This window comes from Mesoplodon mirus, assembly GCF_964341445.2.
Source record: "Mesoplodon mirus genome assembly, chromosome: 9".
Taxonomy (NCBI): domain Eukaryota; kingdom Metazoa; phylum Chordata; class Mammalia; order Artiodactyla; family Ziphiidae; genus Mesoplodon; species Mesoplodon mirus.
This window is the reverse complement of record NC_138985.1, coordinates 38,564,187-38,587,108: the sequence shown is the minus strand read 5'-3', so window position 1 is coordinate 38,587,108 and position 22,922 is coordinate 38,564,187. Positions and strand designations below refer to the sequence as shown.

At 40.9% G+C, this 22,922-nt stretch overlaps 1 protein-coding gene across 1 annotated transcript in view; it reads right to left on the bottom strand.

The window, feature by feature from the left end:
- Positions 1-19,082, bottom strand: part of GRM3 (glutamate metabotropic receptor 3) — a gene marked incomplete at both ends in the record, with an annotated part of 104,662 nt that extends 85,580 nt beyond the window's left edge. The window contains one exon of the mRNA XM_082631574.1: positions 18,615-19,082. Coding sequence (XP_082487700.1) covers positions 18,615-19,082 — 468 coding nt within the window. The remainder of the gene's footprint in view (positions 1-18,614) is intronic.
- Between the last annotated feature and the right edge of the window lie 3,840 nt (positions 19,083-22,922).

Sequence of the window (22,922 nt, the reverse complement as noted above, 5' to 3'; positions counted from 1 at the left end):
AGAATGATGGAAATATGGAGAAGGTTCTCTGGGCTGGGAAGGAGCACAGTGAGCTGTAACATGGGTGGGAAGATGGTGGGTTAGAATAAAACTGCAACTATTGCCATCATCTTCAGAGTAGTTACCTGATATACACACTACTGTATATAAAATAGATAAACAATACAGACCTACTGTATAGCGCAGGGAACTACATTCAGTATCTTGTAATAACCTCTCATGGGAAAGAATCTGAAGAAGAATATATATATACACATATATATCTGAATCACTTTGCTACACATCTGAAACTAACACAACTTTATAAATCAACTCTACTTCAATAATAAAAAGAATAGTTATATGTGTGTGTTCAATGAGGAAACTACAGCCTACTTTAGAAAAAGGAGGCATATTTAGTGAGCTGAACATGAGAATGGAACACTCATAAAGAAATAAGTGTAATCTCAATTGTATTACCTATATTAAATAGCATGGAGCAATCATATAATCAAAATTATGATGTTCAGAGTTACATCAGAACCACATGTGATGCATATGAATGATAGAACGAAGTGTTGAAGTCCTTTTGTCATGGTGAACTGTTCATTTTAAAACTAGTTTCCTTAGATTATAAGAGTCAAAATGCTTAATGCAAAAAGTAAATACTACAGAAATCAGCAGATTATAAATCTCCCTTCCTTTCCCTCCCTCACCCACCCCAACCTGATTTCTAGAGAAGAATAAAGTTCTTTGTTTGGTTTGTGCATTTTCAGAATGTATTTATACTGTTGTAAAACCAGTTGCTAATGTACTGGGTATTTATGTGTATATTTTCTCCTTTGATATTCACAACTGCCTTTTATGATGGATATTGTTTTCTCCATTTTAGAGATGCACAAACTGAGTTCTGCTAGATGAAGAAACTTGTTCATAATGATATGAGTAGAAAGTGAGGGCAAAATCAAGATTCAGAAGCAGGTCTTTTGACCTTAAGGACCCTGGCTGTCCTCTCATCACCTCCTGTCTGCTGTCTTCTGTGTGACTTCGAATCTGAGGTCTGAAGCACAGAAAGACACCCACGTAGGAAGAATAGGTGGGAGGAAGTGAAGCAATGTTGTGGTTTACTCCATGGATCACCTAATTGCTATTAGGAGCTTCCTTTTTAACATAAAACTTAAAACTAGGGTTGGGGGATAGCCAGATAATTGTCAGCTGGGTGTTTCCTGCCTCATTTGCCTAAAAACTGGGTATCTGAAATGTTCCTGACTTGCTTTGCTGGCCATATGGTTTCTTCTGTGAAACCATGAAGAAATAAGGGGACTCCTACATTGGACATCATTTTAAAAATAAAAGATCGTTTTAGGATGGGGAAATAAAGTAGACTTTTGGCAGAAAGTTACCCAATTATAGTTTTAGTAGGAGTGGAGGAAGGAAAAAAGATCTAGTTATATCCTTTAGGAAAAAACCACTTTAAAAGTCAAGATATACTTCTCATGGTTAGAAACTCTAATAAAAAGGTATATAGCTTAAGAGCAATATGAAGACTTAAAAAATAATTCAGACAACACATAATAGTCTCAATAAGACACAAGAGACAAGACCTCCAAAGAAGCCACTGGGTTGCTAGGCTCCAATGGGGCATTTGCGTGTTGAAAGGACTAGTGAGAGGATGAAAGCTGTAGGTGTGTTAGGTCCTTGGGCAGCCTCGTGGACCATGTAAAAGATTGGCAGGAACCTGTGAGGATTAGGGAGACTAAAGCACAGAATGTGAAAATGGAGTGATTTTTGTTGTTGTTGTTCTTTTTTTTAAATTACATTTTAGGAGAAGGTGTGGTGAGAAGAGAGAATCGCTGGATGAGAGAGCAGTTTCCAAAACAGTGAAAGAAAGACACTGCCCAGTGTCTTTCTTGCTCCTAAGTGAGAATGTTTCCTAATCTGGAAATGGTGAAGCAAATATATGAAAAAGTTCTCTCACACCCAAGTAGGAGAGAAGACCAAAAGAAAAGCCCATAATCAAGTAAGTTTGCCTCCAGTTCTGAGTTCTGGAAGAAATTGCAGATTAAATTAGATAATCATTATTAATAACTTCTGAGAAACCAATAATGGGAGGACTGCCAGAGGGTAAAAATGGAGGAGTAAGGGCAAATTCAGCAAGTATAAATCAGGAATAAATATAAATCAATAACCATGATACACTTTGGTAATTTTCTAAAATAGAGTTTCCAGTAGAGAGCAAGCAGGCACTTAGAAATGAACAAGACAGTTACAAGGAATCAGCATGGATTCACTAAGAATGAGTTTCACTAGAGTCTTTTTTTTTTTTTTTGCAGTACACCGGCCTGTCACTGTTGTGACCTCTCCCGTTGTGGAGCACAGGCTCGGGACGCGCAGGCTCAGTGGCCATGGCTCACGGGCCCAGCCGCTCCGCGGCATGTGGGATCTTCCTGGAGCGGGGCACGAACCCGTGTCCCCTGCATCGGCAGGCGGACTCTCAACCACTGCGCCACCAGGGAAGCCCCTCACTAGAGTCTTTTCAACATTAGTTGAACCATTTAGGGAGGAGTTGTAGCCATGGCCTGTGACTTCAACGGATATTGGTGACATTACTTGGACTCTTGTAAAAAAGGGAAAATGATAGGAATTGGTTGAAAAAGTTAAATATACTAAAAGAGAGCAGCTTGGAAGAAAGTCTGTATGAGGTGGTCAAGTGAGATTAAATTTTTATCAATGACTTTGGGAAAAGATATAAATAAGCTCTAAGATCATTACATTTTAGAGCTAGAAGAAGCCATGAAGATAATCTAAGCCTTTTGCTTTATAAGTGAGGAAACTGAAGCTCACAGAGTGAAGTGAATTTCCAAAATTTACACAACCAATAAGCAAAAAATTAAGATTAGAGCCCAGTCTCTTGATTTTTCCAAAGGTCTAGTCTCCTTCTCTGGCAATAAGGTGGTATTACATAGGGAGAGGTGTATGTTTGTGGATTTAAGTTAAAATTACACAAGTGAAGAAAGACTAAGAAAACTAGGGGAAAATATGAGGATATACATGCAAAGTTGAATGTTGCAAAAGTCCACCAGAAATCCAAAGGGGGCTAAAGTCAAAGAGGGATTATTAAGTGGTTTGCTCTCTTTATATATGAATTTAGATCTACTGGTGTAGATATATTATCTTCTTTAATCCTCATAACAATCTTATGAGGCTGATACTACCATTATCCCATTTTACAGATTGAGGGACTGAGGCACAGAGCAGCTAGGGATCCTGCTGAAGAGCTCCTAGGTGATAGAGACAGGATCTGATCCCAGGCATTTGACACTATGCTCCACTTCCCACACTTATTCGATCCATTCCGTAATTCAAGCTCTTAGCCTCTGCCGTATGGGATTCCTCTCATTACAATATAGCAACGATATATTTCAAGTTATAGCATGTCTGTCTTTTTTCACTTCTCAATGCACTAACTCCTTGATTGGAGGACCATGAGCAATCATTCCTTGTTATCAAAAGTATACTTTTTCATTTGTCAGTCTATACTTTGAGATGCTTCCATAGACATTTGTTTACTGACTGACCATCTAAAGAGATAAGAACAGTTGTCTAAGAAACCAGGGGACATTTCAGCTGGGAGTTTGAAAGCTTCAAGCTATAAATATCATGATCAGGTTTGGCTTTATGATTTATGTGAGAAACACCAAGACCTTATGGCAGAGCCTGTTGTTTCGTAGGGCCTGAGAGGCCACATACAAGTTTTGCAGAAACCCTTTCTGCATGTAGCGTGTACTATAGTTTTATGTTCAATGTTTAAACACCTTGGGGTATCCACTTTCTGGGTGGTTTGAATTTATTCCAGACTATGTTGTGCAATGTTTTCACTGTAACCTCTCAAGTCACAAATGTATGACTTTTTTTTTGACCCGAGGAGAAATGCTTAAGGTGCTAGGCTTGGCCAGCTACTATTATGTTTTCCAGTAGATGCTATGGTCTGAAATGAGTATTTTTGTCTCTGTCCCATTTTCGCGGTTTTAAGCTGGAGTTATTTAGGATGGCTTTCACCAGCAATAGTTGTCCACCAAACCAATGGTACATGCTGTTGAACTTCTGCTACCATTTTCCCATTATTTTACCCTCCAAATGAACTCAACTCTATATAGTTTCTCTATATACTTATTTCCTCAAATCTATGAGCCTTTGCATGTGTTGTTCCTTGTGCTTAGAATGACCTTTACTACTTGTCTGTTCAGTGAATCCATTCAAGGGCCCCTTCTCTGAGAAACCTTCCTTGATTTGTCACTTCAGGCCAAGTTGTGTGCCCATCTTCTGAGACTCTGTCACTCCTTTATGTATTTCCCTCATGGCACTAATCAAAGTGTATGGTTACTTCTAGATCATTCACTAATTCCTCTACTGGAGTGAAAACTCTGAAAAACAGGGAATGAACATTGTTAATCTCTGTTTCCTCGATGTCTTGCAGAGTAGAGAGATGCTCCATATTGTTTGTTAAATAAGTGAGTTGATAAATGAGTTGATAGCTTGCTGCTCTTTCATGTGACCTTTCCTAATTGCAAGGATACATTTCTGTGGGAACTCCCCCACCCCCAAACTAGCTACCCACCAGCAAGCAGTGTAAAGCTCCTCTCAAACACTACCTATAAACAATATTCTGCGCGGGGTGGATCCTTCACTAATCCTTGTCAAGTTTTCACCAAAATGAGATGACACATAGACAACTGGCTTAGACCTTGAGGTAGCTGAAGCAAAGGTTTTCATACCATTAAAACCAATTTCTCCAAATTATCTCTGTGTAACTAACTAGGAATATACTAAAGGAAGTCAATATTATGCCAACTGGATCTGGCCATTGCACCAATTTCCTTTGAGCTACAAAGGTGCCTTTTTGTCTTAAGGAAGACAAACTAAGGTCTTACCGTGGAGCCTTAGTCCTCAAATCACATAGATCAAAAGTAGGAATCGTATAAACATATACCTAAGGGAAGACTTCATCAAATGAACACTTACTAAGCTCTGCTGATAAGGTAAGGTTTTTCTGGAGACAAATGCATTATGTACAAGATACGTAAGCAGCCAAACACTCAGCGCTCACATCAGTTGCTCAGTTCTTATTCTTTCTTGGGAATGTCTTTCCCATAATCAATAGCCAGCTGTGAAGTGATGCTACTGTAGGCATCCAAACCATCCTTATTCACTGTTGGGAATTTTGAGTTAAAGACCAATTTATTTGGGAGTTTTACTTCTGACATTTTTCAGCAAGTCACAGGGACTCTTTAGAATTCCAGGTGTCATGCTTCATTTCAGTGATGCTTCGATCATGAGAATAAAAGAATGTAAACTATGGGAAAGAGCTCGGGTAGTCTATTCTTTGAGGTTGTGGAAAAAGGGAATATGAATTGGAAATTTCTGAGTCACCTGTGAACTCCCACATCCTGTGGTCACTCTTCCCATTCAGGTTATCCATGATGTATCCATTTTAAACATGAGCATCATGCCTTCTGTGGTGACACAGTGCCAAACATTTTTTTTTTCAACAGAAGACAAAAAGGCATATGTACGTCTAGTGTCCGGTAGAAATAAGTTTCCCACTAAAGTGATTGTCCAAGAAACGTGCTATCTGCAAAGCTGAACTGTATACATTTGAAAAATAAGCCATTGCTGCTGTCCTGGGAATTAGGAGACTTGATAATAACCTCCATGGGTTTGCCTTTGCATTCGATGCTATTCCCATATCGCTTTGGGGCTGTCTTCTAAGAATAAGCCTACACCTTTAATTGTTTTATCACACGTGCAGTGCTGATTGCTCTGTTTCATTCTTTTAATTAAGTGATTATATATAAGCCCGGAAGAGTGCTGTACTTTAAACCATCTGCTACCTTATAACCCATGTAATTACATAAAGCCAGTTCTAAAAGTTGTGATGGGAAGAGACCTCAGTGACCCTCCTATTCAGATTGATCAAGCGTCACTATTAGCTGTACAAAATCCCAGATTGGCTTGGATTTTAAACTGAAACTGGAGGTGATGTGTTGTTGAGAAACTGCCTGAGGAATTCAAGCTGTTCCCATCACGTGAGTTATCTGCCCATAAAGGAAGCCAATCATATTGTTATTGCAGAAAGGATCAGTCACTTTTTTTTTGTGACCAAACTGCCTACAGCACATCTGGGAATATTTTACATGAAAAGAGTTGACTGGAGCCCATGTTTGAAGGTCAGAGATTAATCTGGATTTAGGAAAACATGTAATGGAGGGTAGCAAATGCCAGTTTTCTCAGTTTAATCTGCAGAAGTCACTGATTCTTACATGCCATGAGCACAAAAAATGCTCTAGTCAAAGATTTACACTGCCATTCCCATTAACGGTATGACTCAGTCCTGATGATTTTGCAGGGACGTTCCAGACAAAGGACTCCTTAGTAATGGCAGAAACCTTCATAAATGGCTTTCAGTAACCCTGATTTCTATCCCTCCCTTTCCTGAAATATTTGCACTCGACACCTGTGGTTTGCAACTCAGATAGGCAGACACTTTCATTTTCTTCCTTTGTGACGAAGGATTTTATGAATAGCAAGCTTAGCCATTTTGGTGTCACTGAGGCTGAACTGCTATGCAGACCATGTAGGATCCCTTGGGTCACGTTTTTCTGGGAGACTGGCATCATCAGACATGTCAGGTTTCTCCTCGTAAGAAACGCACATTTGACAAGGGTCTGTCTTTCTCCCTTACTAACAAGGCACCATCTCAGGAATGACTTTGCTTCCAACTAGACTTAGCAGGTACTTAGAAGAGGAACGAGATGGTATTTTGCCCACTGAATCAGCCTGTATCTGCTCTTTGCTCCTTTCCCCCCCGTGAACTAACTTTCAAGAGAAATCATGGAACTGAACTGGCTTGAATTGCAGTCCCTAACAGTAAGATCAGAAGGTGTGTGGCATATCTGGTCCAGCGTGCATTAGTGTTTGCCAGCGACACCTGAGAAATGATGACTCCAAGGATAACTTGACACCAACAGACCTGTTAAAAACATATCCTTTAGTGCCTTGGATATTGATTTTTGACAATGCCTCTTGAGGATTTAACAGAGCCATAGTTGAACTAATCCATATTTTTCTGTGGCCCTGAAGTCACTTGTATAACATAATATGATAAATTTAGTCCTATCAATAAAAAGGCACTCCTATCCTTTTTGACTGTTAACCAAGGTCCAAAAGCTGTTGGGTAAGCGTGGGAAGAGCTAAGGGCTGTAGCTTAATTAAAAAAAATGATTAGTATTTATTTCTGAGGTCCTTTGCAATAATTTAGGGCAGATGGCTATATACCATATTATTTGTAGCAAATAGAACTATGTTATTCATGGTTTTCTTGTTAACTGTTCATTACTTCAACAGAACTGGCGGGTACAAAAGCAAGTAGTATAACCATTCGGTGCATAGGACTGGAATCAAACCAGCCCCTTCTCTCACTAGCTGCATGAATTTAGGCAAGTTATTTTAATTCCTGAAGCTTCAGTTTTCTTATCTGTAAAAAGGGATTCAGTAGTCTCTGGTTTATGAATTTTTTTAAGGATTAAGTGATAACACATGTGAAGCACTTAACTCACTGGCTAGCACATAGTTAATGTTCAAAAAGTGTTGGAGGTCATGAGAATGGCTAAGCCAGCAGTCATTCATTCAGCAAACTTCAAGCAGTGCTCATTATACAAGGTGCTATTCTCAAATTTAGGTTGTCCTAAGCTGAGTAATGTATCCCCACTATCTCCTAGGAAGTTGTAGTCTCTTGGGGACAAAGAAACATCACAAGGGTAAAATTTTGAGATAAGTGTACACATACTAATACTAAAACACAGGTGAAGGAGCAAGTTCAGGTGAGTCATGGCAGGCTTCCATGTAGAAGTAACATTTAGACTTGATCTTGAAGAGATAGTGAACAGTTATCAGGCAGAGGAAGGGAGAGGAAGTTTTCAGGCAGAAAGAAGAGCACAAAGACAGAGATGGGCAAATGCACTTTTGCTTTAAGAGCAGCAAATGGTTCAATATTATCAGGGTACCCAGTGCCCTGTAGGGTTTAGCAGGGTGAGGAAAAATAGAAGGACAGTGGCTGCACTGCTAAGTTTTTTATACACTATGCTAAAGAGTTTGAATTTTTCTTCTTTAAGAGATAAAAAAGACATTAGAATTTTTAATTAAGGGAATGACATGACCACAGTTCTGTTCTAAAAAGGCCACAGTGGATGACATCCAACTTGAAAAGAAAGAGTCAGGGAAGGGTAATCAGATGGACGACATACTCATTCTGACTCAGGCTGTGAGTTCTTGAAGGCCAGGGACCTTGTAATCCCAATAACAGTGAGTGAGTTAATAATAGAAAGGACAAGATCAGAGGTTTAAATAAAAGTTGAGTCCACTTAAAACCATTTATTTGGTTGGTGGTAATTACTCAAGTACTCATGTCTTAATTTGTTCTCCTGTTTATGTCATTACAGGTCACCTTGAATTCTTCTTGGAAAGAAGCAGGTCATAAATAATTTTCATCGTTGGAGACTATAAAAAGGCTAAAGAACTTTTAAATTCCTGGAAGCATCTCAGAAAAAAGAGCATGAAGACTTTCTTCAAGGTGGAAACAAAAACTGAGAGTCAGGTAAGTAAACTTTGATAATGGTTGAAATTCACTGGATGACACCCACCTGTATTTATTGTCGCATTTCTTTAAATCTTATATAAACAATATTCCTTAAAACTACTGTGTCGGGCCTCCCTGGTGGCGCAGTGGTTGAGAGTCCGCCTGCTGATGCAGGGGACACGGGTTCGTGCCCCGGTCTGGGAAGATCCCACATGGCAGAGCGGCTGTGCCCGTGAGCCATGGCCGCTGAGCCTGCGTGTCCGGAGCCTGTGCTCCACAACGGGAGAGGCCACAACAGTGAGAGGCCTGCGTACTGCAAAAAACCCCCCCAAAAAACAAAAAAAAACCTACTGTGTCAACATAGGTAATATGTGCTTAATTTACATGGTGGTTTTATTTCGATGGAAAGTTACTTTTTTGTAGAAAAATTCTGAACAAATTGTAGATTATGTGTTCCTTCACATCTGTTTTCCACACTGGGAGAGCTTAACTGCATGGTTTGTATTCTCTGAGGCCTCATTGTGAACCTAATGGCAGCTGCCCAGATTGGAGGCGTAGTGCTTGGGAGGGGCCGGCTAGCCCCTGGGATGTGTGCCCTGCAAATTCGACCCTATTAAGTGATGGCGAGTGTCTCAAGATGCTTTGCCATTCTGACCGCTTGGCAAGGAAATCTGGTCTGTGTTTGGAACGTAATTTTTGAAGGTGTTCTTCCTATTGTATTTTCCCCTGTGTTACAGTTCCCTCTGCGGGAATGTAAAGTCAAGGAGCTGGCATGAATCAAGCCTTTGTCACTAGTAACAGAGGGATTACCATAATATAGCAGGTGGTGATGTCAAAAATAGCGACAGCACAATTTTAGTGTTCAAAGTCCCACTGCTATCCCGCCTGGAGTAGCAACGTTTACTTAGACTTTAACTGCAGGTGTTTTTGGAACATATTCTTAGATTTTCCAAGTCTACTAACTGGAAAAATACTCTGTAAGTTTTCAACTGCATTTTTCTCAGACCAGTAAAAGCACTTCTATTACATTAAATCAATGGACTTTAATTATTATAAACTGCTAAGTGTTGGCTCTTTGCATATTGAAATACTGAGCCTTGTACATATTGCTCCATTAAAAAGACACATATTTAATAGTGATTCGGAAAGAGAACTTTGTATTGTTAAAGCAAAATCACAACTTTGTTTTAATTGAACGTGTCAGCAGTCCTACGTCGATGAGCTTACTGATTAATCTGTAATCATATTATAAAACACTTGCTGATCTTTCAGGAGTACCTGTGTCCCTTGATTTTCATCTCATGACCTCCATCACAGATGTGTGACCACCACAGAAGCTGGTTCTCAGCCATGGGCCATTCTATTGCCCTGTGGACAGTAGTCCTGAGAGTAGCCTCTTGTTTTTCACGAGTAGTTTCCAAATAAACACATGACAGAAGGAGAATTAATTAAGGAATAAATTAACTCCAAAGCAAAGGAAAGGAAATAGTGCATCTTAGATAATTACATCTGGCGAGAAATTTCTATAATGAAACAGTGTTAACAGAAACATTTTTTTTCCCTTAGCTATTGTAATTTTTAATTTTTGAATTTAATTTTATTTTTTAACGTCTTTATTGGAGTATAATTGCTCTACAGTGTTGTGTTAGTTTCTGCTGTATAACAGAGTGAATCAGCTACACGTATACATATACCCCATATCCCCTCCCTCTTGCATCTCCCTCCCACCCTGCCTATCCCACTGCTGTAGGTGGTCGCAAAGCACCGAGCTGATCTCCCTGTGCTACGCGGCTGAGCAAAAGCATTTTTGAATTGCTCTTGCTGTTGCCTCTCTCTCTGTGATAAAGTCCTTGAACAGCATTGCCCTTTTTTGGAGGAGGAGAGCAGGAGCAATGGAGTTTTCAAAACGTCAGCTTGGTGAGATTGCTTTTGCGTGAAAAGTCTGGGAAGGAAATAAAAGATTCTATCAGAGATAACTGTTGAGTCGGGTTTTTCTGAAGCTTAGACTACGTGAGGGGGTGAGGCAGTGTCGGAGGCAAGCTATCCGGATTTTACTGTTGTAAAGTGGTAGAAGCTTGAACTTGGCGTTTGACCTTCATGACCCTCAATTCCTCTTGGAACTACTCCTCTTGCACTGCAGATGTTAAAAGTTAAAAAAGCTAACAGATAATATCCACTAAAATCTAAAATGTTTAATTCTCATTATGTGTGGACCACTATTTTTTTTTTTTTTTACTGTTTTTCATGTATTTTCTCATTTAATTCATGCAATAGCCCAGTGAAAGAGGTACTATTCATATCTCAGTGTTAGACATGAGGAGAGAGGTAATGAAGGATCAAATAAATCTGAGGTCGTCTGCATCCGGAGTTGTAATCACTGAGCTGAACTTTTTTAAGAAGGCACGGTCAGGGCTTCCCTGGTGGCGCAGTGGTTGGGAGTCTGCCTGCTAGTGCGGGGGACGCGGGTTCGGGCCCTGGTCTGGGGGGATCCCGCATGCCGCGGAGCGGCTGGGCCCGTGGGCCACAACTGCTGAGCCTGTGCGTCTGGAGCCTGTGCTCCGCGGCGGGGGAGGCCGCGGCAGTGGGAGGCCCGCGCACCGCGATGAGGAGAGTGGCCCCCGCTTGCCGCAACTGGAGAAAGCCCTCGCGCGGAGACGGGGACCCACCACAGCCAAAAATAAATAAATAAATAAATAAATAAATAAATAAATAAAGAAGGCACGGTCAAAATGTGTAGTTGTATCCGTGCTGTGATTATTGTATTTGCAATATTAAACTCATTAAAGGCAGCTATCATTTTTACTTTTCTAGTGATAGAGACACTAAAGATAGATTGGTAAATGGATTTCTAATGCTGTCACTCTGCTTTGCTTAAGTACAGGGTGATATTTCCTTCTCTTTTGTGTTAGCTCCAAGCGTGGTATCTGGCCTAGTGGACCCTGTGCATATTCTTTATGTGGAGAGACTGCATAGAGCTTGATTAGAGTAAGGATGGGGCTCTAACCTAATCTGGAATGGCCCTGGGTGCCCAGCTATGCTGAGTCTTGGGTAGTTGTCTCTGGGAATAGTCAGTCTAAGGACAAGTGGAGTGGAACCCTTGCTACTCTCAGATCAAAGCACCTTTTGTGGCACACGTGTAGGCAGTGGAGGTGGGGAGGGTGGGGGGACTTTTGTCCCACAAGCTCACTTTGCTACAGCATCTGGCTTTTGTATCAAACACAGTTTTCTGTTGTAGGAAAATGCTGATTTTTCATTTGCGGTCTTCCAGACTGATCTAGAATAGGTAGGTCGTGGTTGTGATCTGCAACCCAAGATTCCTTTAGGGATGCCTTCTGGACATGCAGCAGGATATCATTCTGTTAGTTCTTTCAATTCGTTCAAAAAGCATTTACTCTCAACCTGGTAGAGGCATTGTCTTCGGTGCCCTCAACACAAAGACAAAAGATGTGGTTCCCAAACTCAAGTAGCTTATAGTTAGGTGGGAAAATAGATATGCAAAGGAATAATTATGGTTAATATGCTAGTAATGGAAGTGTGTGCTTAGGTCGTGGGCGCTTGGGCAACGTTTCTCAAAAGGGATAGGGTTTGAGCTGAGAACTGAAGGAGAGAAGGATTTGGCAAGGCCTACAAGACAGCTGAGGGACAGTGCATTCCAGGTGGAAGAAACACTGGTCTCCTTTTTAGGAAAGAATAAGCAGGTAGTACACATCGGTAGACGAGAAAGCAACTTTCCAGGGACACTTCAAAGGCAGGCTTTCCGTTCGCACGGATCTAAAAGTCTTTTTCCTCTTCACCTCTGTTCCTTTCTGCTCATTCTATCATCTTCTCTGGTCTCCTAGGACTTATGTCATCAGCTGATTCTCCGGTCTTACACTTGTACCTGTTTTATGTATGGATTTGATATTTCCTCATTTGCTTACAGATGCCTCAGGGGCTTATAAGATGTCTACTATTTATAAATTTTTTGATTGAAGTATAGTTGATTTACAGTGTTTCAGGTGTACAGCAAAGTGATATTCTTTTTCAGATTCTTGTCCCTTGTAGACTATTACAAGATATTAATATAGTTCCCTGTGCTATACAGTAGATCCTGTTGTTTATCTATTTTATATATAGTAGTGTGTCTCTGTTAATCCCAAACTCCTAATTTATCCCTGCCCCCCCTTTCCCCTTCAGTAATCCTAAGTTTGTTTTCTGTTTTGTAATAACATTTATAAATTTTATTTTGCATGTTCTCTGCTTCACATTACCTAGAGTCTACAGAATAGTGTTCTTGCTGAACCTAAAATATATAAGCTTAATAAATGCTTATTTTCTGATGAAAAATGATTTTATGAGTGCCCTAGTTGTAATTAGTACACAGTCGAGATGCTTGATTCACCAAATTCACACAAATACTACCATAATCAAGTGAAGTAACAATGGATTGGACTTCTTCAAATTAATCCTGATGGAAAAGAGTCTGTAATTTATTTTGCTTCGTGTTTCAGACACTGCCTTTATAATCACTCATCCTAATAGAGTATTTTGCTTGAGCGACGTGTAATTATAAAAGTAAGAAATGCCCTTAAATGCAACATAGTTCAGATACTAATATGTTGCTTCGGTCTCCTCAGTTACAGGCCAGCTTTTGTTTGAATAAACTCCAGTGACCGAGAACTCATTTCCTTACATCCTCGTCCTTCAGGACTATCCTATCGTTTCTAATAACTCTTCTTTATGTTGGCCCTGAATATGCCCTGCTCTAAATCAGTGATTGTCAGAGGGAAAGGGGGATAACTTTGTAATTTGGCAGTGTATAGGAACATTATGGGATGTCACAATTTAGGGTGCTGTTGGCATGTAGTCCAGTGGGGAGGGACCAGTGATGCTGCTAAACATCCTGCAATGCACAGGGCAGCTCCACGCAACAGGAGTATCCAGCCCAATAGTGACAACGTTGAGAAACTCTGCTCTAGGTTAAATTTGTTTATCCACAGAAAAACCTTTTTTTTTTTTTTTTTGCGGTACGCGGCCCTCTCACTGCTGTGGTCTCTCCCGTTGCGGAGCACAGGCTCCAGACGCACGCAGGCCCAGCAGCCATAGCTCACGGGACCAGCCGCTCCGCGGCATGTGGGATCTTCCCGGACCAGGGCACAAACCCGTGTCCCCTGCATCGGCAGGCGGACTCTCAACCACTGCGCCATTAGGGAAGCCCAGAAAAAGCATTATTTTGCCCTCTGTAGTCTGTCTGATATTCGGACACAGCTAACCGTATGAAGCCTTTTGTAACCCCAAGTCCTTCAACTATTTTTCTGACACTCCTATAATAAGAACAACAATTCATGTGTGATTCTTCCCCACAGCCTTTGAATTTAAAGGAGGAATGAATCCTTGAGGGAGGGCGATGTTTAATACAAATTGACCAGTACAGGTCCACTTTCACACTGTGGAATTAGGTGGAGGAGGAATAATAGAGTGGTGAGCGTCTTTTTGGACTGTTCTTCGTACCCCATGTAGAAAAAATCTGGGAAACTTACCACAAGGGATTTAGTTTGAGTTATTCTTCTCAGAGACATGATGTGAGCAACGGGTGGCATGTCCAAATCCATGTCATGATAAATGATATAATGGCCACCTCCCAGGGTCAGGAGTTCCTGGGATGTGGCTATTGCTAAAAATTCTGAAAAAGGATCTGTTTCCCAAGCATGGGAAAGAGGTCGTAAGATTCTTTCAAGGCTCTCTTCTGCCCTTTTTATGAGCTATCTAACCCAAATACCCTTTTGTCGCTGAGGTCACTTTAACACTCTGGGACGTAACAATAACTGGGTCAATTAATGCCTGTCCTCTTGTTGCAGCTGAACTTCGCTTTGGTAAGGCAAGAAAGATGGAGGAAAATATACACCCTCTGAAAGGAGTGAGGAACATTTGGGGGAACATCTCAAGAGACATTTTTTTTGTTTTGACTGAACAACTTAGGAGCTCTAACGACAGTCTATTTGAAAGAACACAAATGTAAACATTGCTTCAAAATAGTACCACGTAGACAATTGCCTCACTAAAGCCAACCAGCCTGATTCTCTTCCTGAATAAATACTACTTTCCCCCAAGTGGGTGGATTGCAGGCTTATAGAAGAGGGCAGAATACAGTCTTAAAAATGTTTTGAAAAGAAGCTTATTCACCAGAGGGGGTGAATAGACCCCACGTATATTTGCTAATAAAGAAGGATTTTGATGCTAGTTTTCATTGATTACCAAATTTAAAAATCAGTCCTGTTGCTTTAGACAAGAGACCACCACAGAGTGGTTTGTCTTACTTAATAAGAGTGTTGGGAAAATATCCCGTGTTTTCATCAATGGTGATACAGGTTAACTCAGAAAATCATTAAAAATTTCTCCTTTCATGAAGTTTTCGCTATCTGCAAACTGCCTGTTGTATGAACGAATACAGCAGAGGATATCTCCTCTGCTGACTTCTAGGAGCATTCTTCTTTAGTAGGAAGATAATGAGAGAAGCAGAAACGGGAGAGAAAAGTGCCTGCTGAAGCATTCCCACCAATAAAGCTATTCAGGCCCAATGGGGAGATGATAACTTCTAAACTGAGCCAACCACAAAAGATAAGATGCACAGATTTTATCATTCTTGATAATTCTCTCTCTCAAGAGACAATTTTGTGACTGAAAACTCTGTGCTGTGGTTTGGGACTTGATGCAACAATTAGATAAGTGGAGTCTTTGAAATTGTGTGGTGGATTTCGTACTAGTAGATTTTTCTACAGTTTAACCCTCTTTTCTTCCCCCAGCTTAGTTCAAGCAGAGGCACTTTCCAGTAAACATTTAGGAAGTCATAAGTAGTTTAAAATGGATGGCAGAGGTGACTGATGGGCATGGATCTTTGCGGCTACCTGCTACACACTGTCACCACGGTTACCAGAGGATCAGAATCAATCAGTCCAGGAAAAAGAGTACGTGAGTGTGAGGAGCCCCCAGAAAAATCCTCTCTTCTAAAATATCTCTCATTTGTGTACAAGAGTGTCTTAAAATCACCATTAGGAATCTATTGCTTTGGATTGCTGTTGACTATTCTCTTTTTTTTTTAGAATTCTTATTAAAAGACATGTGTTTCACAAGGATAACACACTTAAATTCTCAGCTATATAAGAGCCCCTAAGACCTCTTCGTTCACGGTGCTTAGCTGCAAGCAAGGCCCTGTGGTGAAGGGTTCCTTGGAAGGCTGCCTGGAGATCACTGTGTAGACAGATGGCTCCACCTCCCTGCTTACTTTGGCCGAGGGGACCAGCGTGAGGTCTAATCAGAGCCTGAGCGCCTGAGGACCATGGAGCGGGGAGTGAGGCCCTCTCTCTCCTTTCTTCTCTAGCTCATCCCCTTACTTCTGTCAAGGTCTTTGCCCTCTTGCTCACAGACATCTGCCATATCTTTCTGATGGGTTTCCTCAGATCCAGCCTTTCATGCACACTGTGGCTCAATTAGCTTTTCTCTAGTGCAACTTTCATTCTCTCAGTCATCCTCAAAACCTTCCTAGAGGTCATTTCTTACTTTGTGAACCCCATGAATGTATTGTGAATTGTAGTCACTGTTATTTCATGATAGTACTGTACCCACAGCCAGAATTCACATTCCTCGAGGTCAAGGCTGTGTTCTCTATGACTTCAGGGGTCTCTCTAACCCCTGCAACAGGGCAGGATGTACACAGGGAGCTTTATACAGATTAACTGATGGATGAAGCCCATGGGGAACCAGCAACGATTTCATGGGGCTGCTTGGCCACGGAGTTCTTGTTAGATGTGGCTCTCCCGCTGCTTTTTCCTGTGATTTTAGGGCCATAATAGTTACTGTTTATTGAATCTGTTAGTTTTTTGGTAAGGCATTTCCCACAGATTCTCTCAGTGTATCCTTTCAACAACTTCTTCAAGTGGATGGTTTTTCCTTATTTTACAGGTAAGGTAGTAAATGCTGGGGTTGGAATTCAAACCCCAGTCTTGCTGATGCCAAAACCTTTTCCGTATAGCATGATAGTTTTGGTTTCTTTATTTATATTGTGGAGACAAAAGCCATATCAGCATTTGTGACTTTATAGTGATATGGACCAGATAAGTGAAATAATAAGCCAGGTCCTTTGATGATTAAGAAGTGGCTTTTTCCCCTGTGAACAAGTGCAGGGTTTTAATAACCTACATTTTTTTTTAAGATAACCTGACCTCTTTTGAGGAGTTTATAGGTAATAAAAAAGTAAAATTAGATTAAAAATCTATTTGCCTAGCATAGTTTGTTAATTATTTTGGATAAATAGATATTTACACATCTGCTGTGGAGTGCTATTTACTGCATTGGGAGAAACTAAGGTCAGAAAGACATACTTGTAATTCTTTACTAGTGGTAATATTGAGTATAATATAAATATTTATAAAATGTTTGGCACTCATCTGGTGAAAGCATTATTGAAGTATGACAGATATACATATTTTAGTTCTCTCTTCTTAAATAGCAAGTTCCGTCTTACCTGATCCAAGTATAGAAACAGTGGCAAAATTAACATGATATGCTTTGAGATGTGCAGTATTTTCTATCCATCTAATGAAGTCAAAGGGTGTTTATGAAAAACCAATTATCCTAATTACTCATAATATGAGTGTGTACACTGTAGAAGGAAAGAAATTTGCAGTAGTCATTTAGAACAGCACAGAATTGCAGGTAGAATTTTAAATGCCACGAATCTCTGATATAGAAATAAGGTTATTCCAGTGCAAATAGAACCAATTTAAGTGGTTGGTGACCTATACAGACAACATGTGTGTATTATGACTTCCTTTAGTGCTTGGGGCTTTGATTATAGTCATTTGGTAGGAGGCAAAGTATTCACTATGTGACTCTTATGGACTTTTATTACTGCCACATTCACTAGGAAAATATTGAAGTGACATATAGAAATCACATAGGACAGTTGAAAGAGCCCAAAAGCACAAAAGATCTATCTGAGTTCTAGTTCATGTGCTATCTACCAATGGGAGTTTTCCTGAAACCAGTATTTCTGGGGCTTGGGAAATTTGAGGATGATGAATTCTCAGCCCTTTTCCGCCTCTAATTCTGTGACCCTGTGAGCATTGCAAGGGTTTGACTAATACGTTCCTTCTTTCCCTAACAAAATGATGAGAACCAATTATCAGCTTTTTATCTAGTTTAAGTTATGTGCTAAATTGTTCCCTGTTTTTCTTTTTTCCTTTGGTAGTAGTTATCTGGCTTCTGTGCATACATTTTCAGGTTTATACCATGAGAAATTGTTTATAATTTATCTCTGAATAAAACAATGCTTGGGAAAAAATTAGTGTGGAAAAAAGTAAAGCTCAGTGATTTTGTACTTTCTTTTGCTTGATTGTATTGATGACTTCCAGTCATGACTCTGCCGTGTATCCACATCCTTTGTGATGTAATTTAGCAGCAGCACGTGTATTGTGGGTAAGCACATATTTCCCTGCTCCTTGATTCTGGGCTGAGCCTTGTGAGTTGCTTTGCCTGGAGGGATGTTCACAGCTGTGAGGCATGCAGAAGCTTGGGAGGGGCCTGTACAGTGAAATGTGCATTCTCTTGCATCTCTGTCATCACTCTGAGAAAAACATGCCCGGGCTAGCTCACTGATTCCAGGCGGAGGATAAGGGACAAACTGGGAGCAGAGTGACCTGCAGCTGAACCTATAGCCTTCATCATCTCACTCCAGCCCATCTTCAGACTTATAAACTATAATAAGCAGTAATTGTTGTTTTAAGTCAATGAATTTTGGGGTAGCTTTTTATGCTACAGGAGCTACCTGATATATCTCTAAACAATTTTCATTGCTAAAGTACTGTTCTGTCTGCAAATCTATATTATCAAAGACCCATAGCAAGGAACAATTGCATGGCTAATATCATCCATTGATGAAGCTCTTAGGATATTCTCCTCTTGTTCTCCCAAGACATAAAACCAAAGAGGTACAGTGTTTTATCAGCAGCACTGCCAATCTTACCTGTATGGAAACACTGCTGTAAGAGCCGCCAATGACCCCTGCAATGAACAGTGGGATATTTTCTTGAATGGCATAGGATCCATCTGGACACATATACTCAGCTTCATCCACTTTAGTCAAAGAAGCCCTGACAAATTCCAGTGATTGCTCTAATGCGTAGGTATCCCTCGAGCATGTATCCAAAATGTGAACCCCCAGCTTCACTCCTGGGAGCAAGTAATTGTCTTTGTTAATTTCATCAATAGCAAACAACATGGCTTCCAGGCGTTGGATCCCTCGATCTTCATTGATTCGCCCACATTCTTCAGTTCCAGTGCCTTTTTCATTAATAGGAAATAGGCCCCCTAAAACGAGGTCACCTTCTATTTTAATCTCCCTCCTCAGAAAGTTATGGTCCCCTAAAGAAAGTAAAAGTCCCTTTGAAAACAAAGCTAAAGTGAGAACTTGGAGTCTTGTCAACATCTTCATGAATCCCGTATCTGTACCTCTGGGAGATATCAGTGGATGGAGCCAATGCTGCGCGCTAGTCCTCCTCTCTCATTTCCAAACTGGATCTTTGTTCTGTCCTTCATATAAGGGAGGAACAGACTAGCAGAGGCTGTCAGCAAATTCCTAAAGAGATGATAAAAATTAAATGAACAACAATGGTAAAGAAAGCAACAGTGATTACATTGATGGTCTCCATTCAGACCTTTGGTGTGATAATGACTCAAATTACCATCTGCTAAACACACATGGACCATTGCACCAGGCACGCTTCCAACAAGTATTCTCACCCAGTCCTTACAATACACTGTGATGTAGCTCTTAGTGGTCCCACCTCCCAGAAATGGACACTGAGGACTAATGAGATAAAGTGACCTGACAACGTGTACTTAGAAGGGAGTGGTCAGACCCTGGTTTTTCTAATGCTACGTTCACTTCACTCCCTCTTCTGAGTCATTTACTTTGCTATTGGTAGGGCAACAACTTGGTTATGAGTCTTTATTCCTTGTCTTTCAACTCTAAACAACTCCTTCTTACCCACTCTTCCCTTTCCATTTGGAAATAAAACAAAACACAATGGTAACTCTGTCCCTGTGTCTGCCTCTCTGCTGCCACAGCCCTGTCCTCCCTTCATAGCTGACCTCTTCACAAGGATTGTCCGCAGTATTGTCCCCACTTGCTGTCACCCCAGATGCTCTCAGTCACTGCAGCCAAGTTTCTGCCCCCACTGTTCTAACAAAATGGTTTTGGAGAAAGCGACTACCGATCTCCTAGTTTCTAATTCCTTTAACCCTTTGTAATCCTCATTTGACTTGACCTTAATTGAAATCTTAACTCTTCTCTCTGTGTTCCGACTTCCTAGGCTTCTCTTCTCATGCTGCATGTCTGACTACATCTCAAATTCCCCGCCCCACCGCAGTCCTGGGCTACCTTAATTGGTGTTCACAGTTTCAACGACCACTTACCTGATTCCTAGGTTAATTGCCTGCTAAACAGCTCAACGGACACATCCCTCTGACCCCTCAGGGTCTACCTGTTATAAACTCCCCCTTATCTCTGTGAAGGGTTCTTTTCTGTACCCAGGCTCTCGAGCCAGAAACCTGCACAGAAGAGCCCTTCCCATTTCCACCTTTCCTATTTTCTTCCCATCAGCCACAAATTTCTGTAGAGTCTACCTGCTAAACATCTTTCAAAGCCACCTTCTTTTTTTTTTTCTTACCCATGAAGCCAGGCTCTTGTTATCTCTAGCAGGACCATAGCAATAGATTCCTAGGGAGCTGATGCCAGCCCCCAAAGCACCGTTTTGTGAGTTAGGGAAAGATAACCTTCCTCGAGTGCAAAATTCTAAAAGTTGTTATTGTATAACCTGTAACATAGTTGTAACATTAGTGATGGAGAAGGTGCGATGCCTGCTGGCTGCCTCTTCCAGCTGGGGTTAGGCAGCTCCTGGCATGGGCCTCACATTTCAGGGAGCATGGTAAGCATGAGTTCTGGGGTTTGCACAGGACGTTGGAGCTTAGGACAGTTTCATAAATCAAGCTTCTTTTTACATGATAGGCTCGAACATGTGCATCTTTTAGGAGTCAGGCAAAGCCCTCCTGGGGGATCATGTTTTTTTTCCCTGGGGTCTTTCCAGGGAACTTTCTAAAATCCTGGTGTGGAGCTATCTGGTCACATGCCCACAGAAACCAATGGACCTAGTGTTGTACTCTTGACACCTGGCTCCCTGGCAGTAGAGCAAACACTGGTCAGCACAGTCACTCTGTGTGACCACCCCCTTGGCCCCTAGATGACGTAAGCTTATTACATTCAGAGTCAGGTGAGAGACGGTAGCGCAGGGACTCCTGGAGCAGTCTCCTGACAGGGCACAGTTGCATGCTCTCGTGTGTGTGGTCATGTGTGCCTGTCTGCTCTCCCGCTTTTGTGCATGACTGTGTATCGGTGAGGTTTTATGGAGGAGGGGGTCTCTCCTGGCTGCTCCCCGGCTCAATCAGGATGCCTGAAAGGCACACCACTGGTGTACTCTCAGGTGTACTAAGAAATGTTAGCAATCTGAATGGTGCCCCATTGGAGGAAGTGCTCTATCTAATGTATAACCTTAATTGCTGTTCAGAGTGCCCATCTCCTGTTAATCTATACTGACTTCCCCTTGCCTCTAGGGTGAAGAATGGTCTTGATCTTGGAATGCTCCATGATCTTGAACCTGGCAAGCTCTCAAGTCTTTCTGTTTACCATGCCCATCGACTTCATCCCACATCTACCTTCAAACCTTATGCTTCTGCTATTTGAACTATGTTCACTTCAGAGGATGACTTAGATGGTGCCGACCCCTCGCTTCTGCTCATGTTGTTCCCTTTGCTGGGAATGCCCTTCTACACCATTTGTCTGGTAAGCACCCACTTAGCATCTACGACCTTACAGTCAGTACCAGGAAAGGCCAAGAGTTTTTTCCCATCTTCCTTCCCCAGTCAAATTGTTTACTTCCTGCTTTGTATTCCTGCTGTAGCTAATTCAAGAAATATTTTGTGATTACCGTTGATATTTGTTTCCTTGTCTGCTCATTAGGGATAAATGAAATGGCACAACTTTTAGGATTTTTAAGGTTTGAAGGGAAAAACAAAACTCAGCAAAAATATCCAGACAGGAACTAGTTCAGTGTTTACTTCAACATTTTCGACATTTCTCCCTTCTCCTGTTAGCAGTGCCCTTTAAAACCTGGCTTTCCACATGCTTTCTGTTCCTTTTTCATGGGGCAAGTGAAGTGCTGTTTTCTTGAGACACACAAGTCATCTGGGTTTGGTTTGGTTTATTTAGGTGTGAACCTCAGCACTCAGAGCGGCAGTGATTGGCCTGCTCAATGTTAACCTAGAGCCTCTCTGGGATATCTGCCACAGGGCACCAGAAAATCTAATAATAATAATTTTTAAAGAGGTTGATACTGTAGTAGAATTTTTTTTTTTCATATCAGTTTCTGGTCTCTCTTTGATTTTTATGTGCAATTCCCTTTGAAGCAAAACTGCCATGGAAGGTAAAAGGCACTGCGGTCATTATCACTAATGATAAAGAAGCTGAAATTGCCTCTATAAAATAATTGTTTTATGTGCCTAATAAAAGAGAATAGTTAATTAAAAGAAGGTCATCAACGCAGTCTTAACCATCTATCTATAAAAGATGTAGATATCTCTTGAATATGAAGGAAGTTTGACTACACAAAGAGTAAAGATGACCGTGTAGTCTATGGAAAGCTTAATTCTCGCTTAAGAGGATGCTCTTAGCCAAAGAAGACTTCAAATGAAACATCACATTATGCTGAAAGTAGTGGTATGTGTCAGTCTATCTGTTTCACAAGTAGAGGCTGTGTTTTATTTATCTTTGTGTATCCAGGGCCTGGCATAGTATCTGCAATCCAGAAGATATTCAATAAATATTTCTTGAAGGAATCCAGACATCCATGATAATGCTGTTTGCAAATGACTCTTTACTATTTTATTTGTGGCATAGAAAGTGGGAGTTAAAGTACAGAAATCAGTTGTTTTATTTTATTACCTACCTAATCATCCCAAATGATCTTCCCCTATTATGCTCTTTGATGGTAGGACTGCCAGCAGGTAGTACTTTTTATACATGCAGGAGAAAATGATGCCTTTGAATTTGAAAGTTGTAGCTGAGGCGGGTCTATAAGAAGCCAAGAAAAATGTGGCCTCAAGTTGACCTACATTTACTTAAGTTTTTGGTCGTGAGAATACTAAATAAGAAACATGCCTATTTTCCTATTTCAGAGCTTCAGAGATGCATTCACTCATCAAATATTTATTGAACACC